At 35.0% G+C, this 13,067-nt stretch overlaps 1 protein-coding gene across 2 annotated transcripts; it reads right to left on the bottom strand.

Moving 5' to 3' along the window:
• Positions 1-7,988: 7,988 nt before the first annotated feature.
• Cbp20 (cap binding protein 20) lies at positions 7,989-11,790 on the bottom strand. Of its 2 annotated transcripts, none has more exons than XM_022068530.2 (4): positions 11,625-11,790; positions 10,603-10,784; positions 8,859-8,988; positions 7,989-8,600 (listed from the first exon to the last, which is right to left on the bottom strand). In XM_022068530.2, exons 1-4 carry the CDS (start codon positions 11,682-11,684, stop codon positions 8,490-8,492), a joined length of 483 nt encoding a protein of 160 aa, XP_021924222.1. In that variant the 5' UTR covers positions 11,685-11,790; the 3' UTR covers positions 7,989-8,489. The 2 variants fall into 2 exon arrangements, with proteins under 2 accessions (XP_021924222.1, XP_021924221.1); XM_022068529.2 differs by having other exon boundaries at positions 8,859-8,997; positions 11,625-11,789.
• Positions 11,791-13,067: the final 1,277 nt, after the last annotated feature.

The following is a 13,067-nucleotide window of genomic DNA, read 5'->3' on the forward strand; positions in this document are numbered from 1 at the left end:
ATATTTCAGTATGTGGCTCATGTGTTCCTATGAAAATTCCAACGCCTCCAATGTATTCAGCAGCTTTAAGTGGTCCACTGATGACCTCAATCACCTCTGATGAAAAAAATCGCTCAGTGGCAAATAACATTGATAAATGTCTGTCACCAGACACAGCAACATCCAATTCTGTAATTCTACCTGAAGTCGCATGTTATTCATACAAAAATACCAACACTTTAAAAGTGATGACCAAAGACCGTACATACCACCGTGTTCCGAATAACACATTTGGTAACTCTCTAACAGAAACTGCTGATCTTCAAAAAACATCTCTGAAGCCCAGAAACTGCTTGTGGCCAACATCATACTCACAAAATCTTGAGACTTCTCATTCATGGACAGCAGGAGAATTTCATCAACCTAAGGGCAATGATACTGAGATGAATGCTTTGAATTCAATTCAGGCTGATGGGGCAAAATATGTAGAAAAAAGTCCCAGAAGAGTATGTTGCAGATTGAGTGGGAGAAAGCGTGTTCAAACCTATGGAATTACAGCCAACAAAGGAAGCAAGCAGAATACTAGGACTGGATATGACATGCAGAAATCTCTGTATTTTGATTGTTATACAGCAGATCCAATAAGTCACTGGCATAGCAAAAGTGGAAGAGGCTCAAGGCCTTGTAGATCAAATATAAGAAACTTCACTGAAGAGTGTAAAGGAATGAAAAGCAAAGATCCAAAATTAAAAATCAAAATGGGTGATCAGAAGAATGACGCAAAAATAAATAAGAAAAGGGCATATACTAGAAGAAATATAGGACAGGATTCAAGCAACAATAATAAGAGTCTAATGACAATGTGTTCAAATTACACAGATCAGTTCTCTTCTAAACAAAGCCCAAAAAGTTTGTCCACATGCGAAGCTCAATGCATACCGCGCCGCATCATCCAAGATAAATGTGAAAACTATTTTTCAAGCAAAAATCATCATGAATCTCGATGGTCTGGACAGCAAATATCAACCTCAGAAGAAAGCAGAAAAACCTTAATTTCTGCCAGCCCATATGAGCAAATAACCAACCACACTACATGCAATTATAAATCTACCAGTAATGGACAATATTTTCCTTCGGAGAACACCAGCTACCTCATCATTGCAGATGGCAGTAATCAGTGTAGCTCTGCTGATAACAAATCTACAGAAAATAGTGCAGCTGTCTCATCATGCAGTTTTATAAACAATAAGCAACAGATGGAGAGAGAGTACGAATATTCACCTCCCATGGTTACACAATATCAACAGAATTTTATCAACACTTCAGACAGCATTCATAATACATACACTCCATATCACCTACAAGAATCAACATCTCAAATGCAATACAACGATCAGTATTTTCCAAGTTTCAAAAACAATAACAGAGACACATGTACTGGTATGTATGAATATGCAGATATGTTGAGCGACACTTTCAGATTCAACAGAGACCAAGATCAACAAAATGAATATTCTCAAACCAGTATTATACATGATGGATATCGAAATTTGACGGATGAAACGGAGGCCAACAATTATGCTCATCAACTGGAAGAAAACAGACAGAACAATGAATATTTGCAACAAAGTGTGGACTACAACCATATTAGTGCACTTTGCAGTACTCATAATTACTGTAGAATGAATCAACCAGCACCAACACAAAGTTTTGTTGGCTATCAACTGTGTTCAGAAATTGCAAATGTAGATGATAGTCAATACTACCAACTGTCTTCAAATATTACAAATTTAGATGAGTATTATCTACCATCTTCAAGAGCTTTAAGTACCGAGGATTATCAGCAAACGATGTTTAAAAGAAATGAAAATATTCTCAATAAACAGATAATTAATAACCAAGAGCATACAAATGAAGAAATGTTTAGAGAAAAAGAAGAGTGGCAAAACCCAGATTTTTATAGTAATCATAATAACAGCGTTGTGCAAGAAACTTATTTCAATGATAAAGAAAGTATCGCATATAATTCTGCGGGGCAAACTACATCAGGTTACCCATATGACAGTAAGCAGCCACCTGTCCAATCTAATTCATTCTCAAGATGTGACGGCAAATTTCTCAGGCCTCATTCACAATTTCCAGATAATTTTAAACTGATGGGAATTTCAGAAATGTCTGTAAACTATAGGAACATGAAGCTGGATGTATCTGATGAAAAATATGCAGGGACTGAAAAAGGCAACAGAAAGGAAAGAAAGCACAGAGGAAGGAAAAAACCAGATTACGAATACAAATGTCCTATTTGTGGTAAGAATGAGCAGTACAAAGTTCTCCTAAACAGACATGTAGAACTACAGCACAAACATAACAAATGAAAATTAATTTTCATAAAACTTTAGTTTGTAACTCAGGTACTGTGTTCATTCATAACACTCACAGTAAAAATAAAGTAAAGCTGTCCCACTACATGCCATGTAGCTGCTTGGGGGGAGAGGTAGTCTCACTTACCAAGATGGGATAGAGCACATTAAATTTTAACAGTCACGTTCATAATTAAACTGTTGGTTCGCTTAGCAAAGTAAACCTCTTTTCTGGGAGAACTCGGCAATTCAAATCTATAATAATTAATTAAACAAACTTCTTAGCCACTTACAATTAATATTTCAATTTTCCTGCAACATATATGAGCCTGAAGAAGGTTGCCTTTTGGTTTGTAGCGCTATGTAGTCCGGTAAAAGTTTGCCGACATTTCAGAGGTGCTTGCTGCCTCTACCATCGTGTTGATCACACTGATGATGGAGGCAGCAAGTACCCTTTAAACATCGGTAAACTTCTATTTGACTACATAGCGTTACAACCTAGAAGACAGCCATCTTCATAATCCCCATCATAAAAACCTAAAATACTACTCTGTAATTAAACTGCTTTAATATAGCAAAGGTAAAGTTACTTGTGGCCATTAACTATACATCACACCATGAAAACATACGTGGGAATGAAGTCACACTTTGACTGTTTCTTGGCCTTGGCACTAGATGAAGTGAGTGGTCAGCCCCATTCATTTTACGTTGAAGAAAAGAACCTCAGTTGTCAACTGGTGCGTCAGCCCCAGAGCCAGTTAGGACATGGTAGCTGAGAGAAAAATCTCTTGCTCCTGTCAGGAAGGAAAACCTGGTTCTCCAGCTCATAGCCTAGTCACAATACTGAGCGTGCTATCCCTGCTCCAAACTTTATATTCCTACAAATGTTAATATTAAAAAACCAATCTCACATTTTCTGTATCCACATTCATTTCCTCTGCTACGTTCAAAACAGTTAACTGATGATAAATTTTCAACAGTGCAGTCACTCTTTTGTATGTGGATCAGTTCCTGAAGTTGTCAGACTGTCACATTTTTTGCCATCTGTAACCACGGGTGAATTCATAAAAATAAAATGTGCTAAGTGTGGTCTGGCACACAAATTTAGTTGAAACTAATTAACATAAATCAAGATGTGCAACTGTTCCCTCCATTTAATGGTAGCTTTACTCTTTTAAGAACAGAACTGTACATCAAATATCACACAAAATTCAAACAAAGATGCCAATGCTTCAGCCCCAGAAAGAAAAGTTGGGAATTACAAAATCTATAAATTTTTCAATTAAACCATTTTAAATGGTTCCTTTCAAGTATTTTCATGAAAATAATATTTTATTTTTATTGTTTATTGTAATTTTATTCTGTGTCTGGCTGAACTGCCAGAAGTACCATGTGGTAATGTGAAACTTATGAAAATATATGCATCGATCACTTTGTTCAGATCGTATAAAATACATTTTTTGCCGATTTCTCAGTTTAATATATCATATTAAATATTTTACCTGTTTTAATTATTTAATACAGATCTCTGTATTGTGTTAGGATAGTATTGTATGTATATGTTAAATATTCCTTAGCAAATTTGTTCAAAGACACTGCCTAAAAGTATGAAAATATAGTCCAGTGCCTTCCGACTTCCGATACAAAATGTTTGTTTATAAACAACAAATATTTAGAAAAAGTTAATTCTGTATACTATTGCATGTGAAACTAATAAATGTTATATACAGCAGTCATTTTGCTTACTCTGCAGTAGCAAGCACAAATTTGTTACTAACAAGACAACAGGAGCATAAGAAATGTCATCTTTCTTATCTGATATATACTATATTTTATATATGTTTTAAAAGTATGGTTTAGTACGATATATTTTGTTCTGTTTCAAAGGTGTAATAATATATGTAGCCATATAAATCCTAAATTTAAGAAAATTAAGATTTTTGGAAGTCCTTACATAACTGGGTTATTGATTTTTCCAAATATTTATATACATATGATTATACAATTTAGTCAAGATTATAAGATATTGTAATTGCGTCATATTGTGATTCATATATTAAAATATATATTAAAAGTTACAGTCACTCACAATTATAATAATAAAATAATATTAAAAGATTTAAAACATCATTTAAATACACTACTAGTTTCGGCTACATTCAGCCATCGACGGGTGTATGCTGTATAAACCTATCACCATTTTACTGATTTATAACATTATTCATATTTCACTGTCTTCATTCTTGATGGTGTTCTTGTTCTTTACCGTTGCTTGTTTTATTGCACTATCATTAGTCATTTCTGGGTTTACATTTTGTACTTTGTGTTGGCATCATTTTTGTGACCAAGAAGTAATATTACACTCGTAGTAAGTGAACGGAGAAGACTGGACTGCACAGGATTGGGGCTAGCCCCACAGTCGGTTACCAGCCCCAATCCTGTGCAGTCCAGTCTTCTCCGTTCACTTACTACGAGTGTAATATTACTTCTTGGTCACAAAAATGATGCCAACACAAAGTACAAAATGTAAACCCAGAAATGACTAATGATAGTGCAACAAAACAAGCAACGGTAAAGAACAAGAACACCATCAAGAATGAAGACAGTGAAATATGAATAACGTTATAAATCAGTAAAATGGTGATAGGTTTATACAGCATACACCCGTCGATGGCTGAATGTAGCCGAAACTAGTAGTGTATTTAAATGATGTTTTAAATCTTTTAATATTATTTTATTATTATAATTGTGAGTGACTGTAACTTTTAATATATATTTTAGTCAAGATTGCTATTACAAATGTCGTGTGTACAAGAATATTATCTTTAAAACTGTATTCATATTCATGTATTAAATGTTAATTGTCTATGTTCTTAACAGAATTAAATGCTTAGCTCCAAGCACAGAATTTGAAAATATAGCAAAAAAAAGCTACGTAACTTGTACATGTGAGTTTCTCAGCTGGATTTAATAAACAATTTTTTTCAAAAATTGTATGTTTTATTTCCCTTGTATTGCTACTTACACTTCAGTATTACTGAACTATGAAATTCACTGTTTTCATGTGTCCACTCGTTTAAGCTCTGTAATTTCAGGAAAATTCAAGCCTTCATAGTTCTGAAGAAACTCTTACATGAAGGCTCAGAAATTCTCAATGACCACAGCTTGGAATCTGTTTTGTCTTCATCCTTGGTAATTTATTTTATCAGTAATGGCACCAAATTGTGGGACACATTTAGCCTAGATCTAGGGATGCCTCTTGACCTTCAACATAGCACTGGTATCCTTTGGAAGCCAAGAAAGAATTACAAGTTTGAAGCAGGCTTCTGAACTAACATGAGGCAAACGAATGAAAGGGACAAAGGTACGGACAAAAATAAATAAGGGAACTTCAAAAAAACCCAAATATTTTATAAACATAATCTATCTTGAAGATGGAGGTGATAATTTCCTCCAAAATGTTGGTAACCATCTACAAGTATACATGGTGTCACAATTCAGAAAATAACAAACATTTCCCCACCTTGAGAACCTCAAATCTCATATAACTAGTTTTTGTTCCTTTGTAAACTGGGATGGATTTATTGTTACTGAATATAATTTATGTTAACGAGCACATTATTTCAATCTGAAATTTAATCTTCTCTGTATTTTCAGTAAATTACATTTTCTTCTACATAACTGATGTATGGATAAAAAATCTAATAGAATTCTACACAGATTACAAATATATCACATTATAATGTTTATATTCACCACAATACAAATATGAAGTACTTATAAATGGTATCTCTTATTTAAGAATGATGAGTAAATTCTGTCACTTAACAGTTGAAGTTCTGATCTGAAAAGATCAATTATCTCTTCCATGTTGTAATATTTAAATCAATCATACGAGGTGCGATCGAAAGGTTTCCAGACTGCGCGTATAAAAACCCGTACACTTATCTCAGGTATTAAATTCATCCATCACCCTCGAAGTAGTTCCCCTGGGAGTGAACACAATGATCCCAGCGCCGCTGCCAAGCCTGGAAGCATCCCTGGAAATCTTTCTTTGTCAGCCTGTCAAGCACCATCTGCGATTCTGCCTGAATCTCTTCTATCGTCTCAAATCTCCTTCCCTTTAGCTGAATTTTCATCTTTGGGAAGAGGAAGAAGTCACACAGAGCTTAGAAAGGAAGTTGGGGTCGGTTCTTGCAAGATCTTTGAGCTCCTGACAAACGAGAAGTCGATTCTGCTTCTGGTCCTCAGACAGGATGCGTCGCATGTGGAGTTCTTCCTTTAGAATCAGCTGACAGGTCCCATAGCCTATCCCAACAATGTCGCACAAGTCGTTGATGGTACGACGTCGATCTTCGTGAATGGCCTGCCGAATCTTCGTAACATTTTCGGGCTTTGTGCTCGAAGATGGTCGTCCAGAACGCTCGTCATCATCGACAGAGGTTCGGCTATTTTTAAAACGTGAATGCCACACAAAAGTTTGTGCACGACCCATTGCGGACTCCCCAAATGCTTGCTTTAGCATTTCATAGGTTTCCGTGGCCGTTTTAGCGAGTCTTTGGCAAAATTTGATGCACACGCCATTCCGAAATCGCAGGAGGGTCGGTGTAATGCACTACCAAAACGCCCGTAACTAAGAAACAAATGCTAATTCGATGATGCCGGTTGGCACACTGATTCACTATGAATGTAGGCCGCACCCCCTAGCGGCAGAAGCTCGTACTACATCCGGTTCGCCCTCTATTGACACAGTCTTGAAACTTTCCGATCGCACCTCGTATGACCACCACGTAGCACTCCTTCTAATCAAAAGTACTTACGACATTATGAATGTTCAGTGCGTAATATACCGATAACACAAATGACACATCACACACAATTTCATTCTATTATGCAGAAATAGTAAAAGTAATATTTTTATTCCATCATCAGTGAGAACTTACATTACTGTCACTATTACAAATGGAAAATTCCCTGCGCAGTCTAAGAGTTTCAAAAATTCAGGAAGGAAAAAGGTGAAAATTAGGCAAGATAGTATGATTTGTCAACCTATGTTTGAACACTTACTGATAAAAGGGCTAAAAGAAGACATGAAGTTGTCTTAAGAGAAAATTATTTCCAACATCCGTTAAACAAATATGGCAAATCATTTTCAGTTTAACACAAATGTTATGCATAAATTCATAAAGCAAAGATGAGGAGGTGCAATAAAAATAGTATTTGTTAAATTAGTAAGTTTTGGTTCTGCTCTTTGTCAGTCAAATGATGTCATGAAATACCCAATACCACTCTATGAAACAAAGAGGAAGTAATTATTATCAGACAAAGATTTCCACTTCCAGGTATGCAATTTTGTCTTCTTTGGATGCCATTTTTTTTGACAGGGTCAAAAGTCATTGCTCATGGTCTCTTCCTTTAAAACACTTCTTGATGGAAAAATATAATTTTTCAAATATCGTACTATATTTAATGTGATAGTATTTTCTCTTGGGGATGTATATGAAATCAGCTTGTTGATATTTTAGTTATTTCTTATATCTCATTTAAAACTGTAAGGGTATTATAAATATTTTCTGTCAATGTCCAAAATTGTTTCACTTTAGTCTAAAAAACTATGTATAAAGTTAATAGATTGATAAAATAAAAATATTTAATATCAGAAGGGTTTATTACATATAAGATTGGTACGGAATCATTAATACAAGCACAAATTTAAACATGAAATTTCATGGCATGCCAAATGACCCATTACTGACAACATATTTAAGTCAACCCAACAGTACAGTAAACACCCCATTGTGTCTGTCACGTCTGAGCAGTTAAAACACTGGAATTTTCAGCAGAATTACATAAATTATTATGTTCTGAAGAGGGAGTAACAAAGTTATGTGTCCTTCCACATAATTAAAATTTATTGATTTACTATAAGTAAAAAATTTGTTTTCTCCATATATAACTACACTATTTTATTCAAGAAATATTTGAAATTACAGCCTGTGTTTCCACTGCTCAAGACACCACCTCCATTACAAATATAATGCATTGCATTTGTCACTAGTAAGCCTCAAAATTTTCTGCCTTAGTGATCATGAAGACTACCGCCTCAGGTACTGAACTGCTGTTAACTTATCTGTTTGCATGGAACTCTCATTATCGATTGAATACTGAGACATCTTGAACAGGTGTAGACACTTTCTGCTGAACTATCTTTCCATAACCTCCACGTCCACCATCAAAGTCTGTTCGATATTCATCTCGTACCTAGATGAGAAAAAAATTGAAATAAATAATAATAATAAAAATATAACGTTCTTGTTCTTGTCCTGTGTAAAAGATATTCAAACTCAGTAGGAGAAAGAAGAGCACTTCAAGTATGGATTTTTTTATTTCAGCAACTCGTATGAAACAGAAACAATGCACAAGGAAGATGATTATTTTGGAATTACCTAAAGTTCTAACCAGTCCCCTATATAATCACTGCAAATTTATTGTCACGTGCAGAATAAAATGTAAACATACCTGTCCACCTGTTTTTCCTCTTCCATACTGTCGCCCTTCAATAAAACCAGCATCCCAATCTGTTCTAATGATACGGTCATCTAAACGTGTACCATTAATATACCGCATTGAATTTTCTGCATCTGCTCGGCTATAATACCTTTCACATTAAGGAAAATATTTCTTAACTTTTCCATGTCCAGTGCTACAGGACATGCAAAAATTACCAAGTAGCAGCATCAAAAGGGAATAACACCTAATAAAAGAGACAACTGTTCTGCAGACTGACTGAACCATGGACTTTCAGTCCACTCAGCTGCCAAGGTTATATGTAGGATTGTTGACTCACAAAACAAAACACTATCAATCTATAAATATTAAACCTAATACACTAACCAATCATGTTATACCACCATAACAGTCAACAGAGATTCATTTATGAACACAAAAGTGCACTGTGGGAAGTAGAGGGTGGTATTACACTACAAGAGACTTTTTACATTGCATCCTACTTCACACATCCAGGCCTCCCACCCAGAAAATATACTGCATGGCCAGCCCATCAATTTTTGCCAAATCAGATTATGACAGGCTTCTCACAACCCCCCTTACTGGAACAAGAATTAAAAAGGATATGGAAGGAAGTGGTCATGGCCTAATTTGAAGTGTATCGTGGCATTTGTCTGGAGGGACTGAGAAAAACCACAAAAAACCTCATTCAATTTAGCCCATCTCTGGGCCAAGATTTGAACCTGGAACCTTCCAAATACAAAGCACGGATGTTAACCACAACATTCAACCTCCTGGTGTACAAACAAACCGTACAAACAGAGGTATACGATGTTTTAGGAGTTGGGTTTACTACCATCTTCAGACAACTGGTTTTACTGGCAGAATTTTCAAGATTAGTGGCAACAGTTATGGCTAAATCAAGAATCCCTTGAAAACCAGTATTATACGCTAACCACTAAACCACCAATTCATTAGGGACACTAGAAAAGTTTGCAGATATACAGCAGAGCCACCTGGACGCACATTTCAAAGTACAATTTTTCATCAGACTGGAATCAATTAACAGCTCATCATTTGCTGTGTCACAGATGATGAAAGTTCAAACATGTCACACTGAGCTGCTTCCCATCAGACATACAGAACAGCATTTCTGTTCCACAATTTTGTATAAATTTCATTGTGGCTAAAATGAGAGGTGGTCTCTCCAACTTCTTAAAATATACTTTTCAGGACACTGTTCTATCCTGTGTCATAGTTTTAATTTAGTTTTCTGAATTAAAAAGTAAAATATATGTTAAGGATGATAACAAAAGAGGACAACTGACCACACAAGGAGCTGGAGAAAACATCAGTCAAGCAATTGCAGAATGTTCCCGTACAGCTACCCCTCAATCTAGCCTACTGTCCAGACCTCCTATTATGAAACCTCATCATATTTACAAGGAATTCTGTCAAGGACATCAATGTTCAAGTTCTGAAGAAGAAAAAACCCTAAACGTATATAAGGAGGTTTACAGCAGTACAATACATAAATTTATGCCAATGTATCTAAAGTTCATTCAGGACAAACTGCATATAATGAGAGCATGAATATACTGAAAAAAGTAATTGTTGAAACAAAGACAGCATAGCTAGATTCCCTGTCTCAAAACTGCTTTAGTTATCTACCTGTTATGTATACATCAAACCCACTGTTCAACATAATTATGGTGCTATCACACATATCAGTTATATTTGTGTAGCTAAAGGATACTCAACAAAACAAAATCCACATGGTGTCTTTTTGAATTTATCCAAACCCATAATTATTCGTTTAACATCTCCACATTTTGAAAACAGTTCATATATTTGCTCTTCTGTGGTGTAGAAGGAGAGATTCCCAATATACATGGTGGTGGATGTTCGGAGAAGTCTTTCTTGTTCACCACGTGAACCCTTCAAAAAAATAAAATAAAATACTGAATTGTAAACATTTACAAATTCCAGTTACTACTGAGCAAGTACCTCAACCCCATCCACTTCTAACAATGGCACCACTGGCACAGCACTGTTTGCAGTGGAAGGCACATTATTCAGGTAATGTAATGTAGTAAATGATACATAATGCAAACAGCAAGAGAGAGAACTCAGAATCAAATGGTTAAATTACAATAATAACAACAATAATTGTGACAGTAATGCGTACTTATTGACTGGTAAAGACAAAGTGGAATCGAAAAGAAGTTTAATAATATGTACAATTAATATCACATTTCTCAGTAAAATTAATATTAAAGTAATGTATGCCTACTATAATGGTATATTCTCGAAACGCTGGTAATTTTCGCCTTTCAACCACCAGACACGGCTGATAGCCCGGGAAGAATTCATTATTACAGGACAAATGAATATAATGGTTATATATAACACTGCATCTAAATTTGAATTTAAAACATTTTGTAACAATAATGTTAGAATTAAATCTATATCAGGACAAAAATGCAAAATATTCTAAAAATTATATTGATATTACCTACGAAACAGTTATTAAAATAAATATTAAATAACACAATAAAGAAAATCGTCAGCACTAAATTCTGATAAACACAGGAACTTCCACACTTAAAAAGCAATGCTTATTACTGAGAAACAGACACCCATAACTCATCGACTCCAAATCCTACAGAAATTTACAAATTTAAGTGAGGTTAGATTAAGCTTGACTTGAGGTACGCAAATGAGAATCTGAGCACTTATTAAAACTAATTACATTCAGTACATATTACATATACTCACTTTAAAATGCTGATCTCGATATGAACTTAATTCAACGGAAGGAGATGTTACCGTATTCATCTTCACTCCAACCTCTTAATAGACTTTTTCACATAACTAGCACAAATTATGACTGTTACCTCCATCAACAGACTGCACCAACATCTGTGATGTTACAGCAATAATTGTTGCCAACTTACATTCACTAATGCACCACGGGTCCTATGTAATAATATTTCTAATTTGCCGTCACCGTTTACCAGGTGTCGCTCTGTCAGTAGGTCATATTGCTTTGTAACCAGGGTGGGGGGGCATCCACCCACCACCTTCTGTGTTGTGTTGTCCTGTGTAGTTCCAGGCCTTGCACTGTTATGATCAGGCAATAAAACTAAAAATTGAGTCATATCATGAATCCCAAATGCAGGAAAACTTTTATCTTATGCTGTTGTAGATGATTTATACAATACATGCCCCCTCGCCATATGAGAACTAGCCTAGTATACCCAAAATACAATTTTGGAGATTTGCCAAGAAAGAGTTATGGACAGGGGAAGTTCTGGCCCACAACATAAGATAGGAGTCACCGTTTAATTCATTTTATTCTATTATAAAAACCCTTTCAGTCATAGAGCACATTTTCAAAAGTCTGATCAGCAATGTGGGTGATATTGAGAAAATATTAATATTGATTAATCTCAGTTTGTTATCCACTTAATCAAATGACAAATATCAAACAGTCTTTGATTATTGATATGGAGATTACAAAAAGAAAATTCAGCAGAAGGTTTGAAACCTAACATGCCATTACTCATTATCAAAGTATCTCACTAGGAGCCAAAACATCATCAGCTTGATTTAAATCCATGGATTTGAATATTATATGAAGACACTATTTTCTTCCCCACTTTTAGAATATACACAATTAGGCCATACTGTTAAATAGGTTATAGTTTGTACCAAAAAAGGAAATGGGTGCAAAAACGATCACAGAACAGGTGGTGATTTTAAAATAACCAATAAGCTTAATTTTCCTAATGTTGTTACACATTTTTAATATAAATACACCTGATGTAAATTGGGTTATTTCTGTTTTTATTTCAGAGCACAGTTACAGATCAGAGGTAGTTATTCTTATCTTAAGGTCAATTCTTATCTGCTTACCTAATTTCCACTACATGCTGTTAGTGGAATGATACACATTTCCTCTTGAGTCATGGTCTTCTACCTTTGCTTTTTCCATGGATTTACACATGCCACAAGATTCACTACACTGTGGCCCGACTGCAAACTGACCAATGCTATGTACATGACTGTGTGCAGTCAGTGATGCAACACGATATGTGCTTTTAATTAAAGAAGGTGTTAAAATTATTATAATTTTACGACAGGAATTATATGGGTGAAAATCAAAGGTTTAGAATTAAGAAAAATAACAATGACTAAAATTACTATTGAATACAACAG

Source organism: Zootermopsis nevadensis, unplaced genomic scaffold (assembly GCF_977971745.1).
Source record: "Zootermopsis nevadensis isolate Lab colony 2312 unplaced genomic scaffold, Znev_1.0 Znev_ptg000024l, whole genome shotgun sequence".
Lineage (NCBI taxonomy): Eukaryota > Metazoa > Arthropoda > Insecta > Blattodea > Termopsidae > Zootermopsis > Zootermopsis nevadensis.

Bases quoted from the DNA above. Each gene is read 5' to 3' on its own strand.
- Cbp20 (XM_022068529.2), bottom strand. From the start codon at position 11,684: ATGAATACGGTAACATCTCCTTCCGTTGAATTAAGTTCATATCGAGAT. The intron at 10,785-11,624 runs GTGAGTATATGT...ATTTTTTTGAAG, and splicing joins ATCGAGATCAGCATTTTAAA to GGTTCACGTGGTGAACAAGA. The intron at 8,601-8,858 runs GTATGTTTACAT...TTTCTCATCTAG, and splicing joins GAGGAAAAACAGGTGGACAG to GTACGAGATGAATATCGAAC.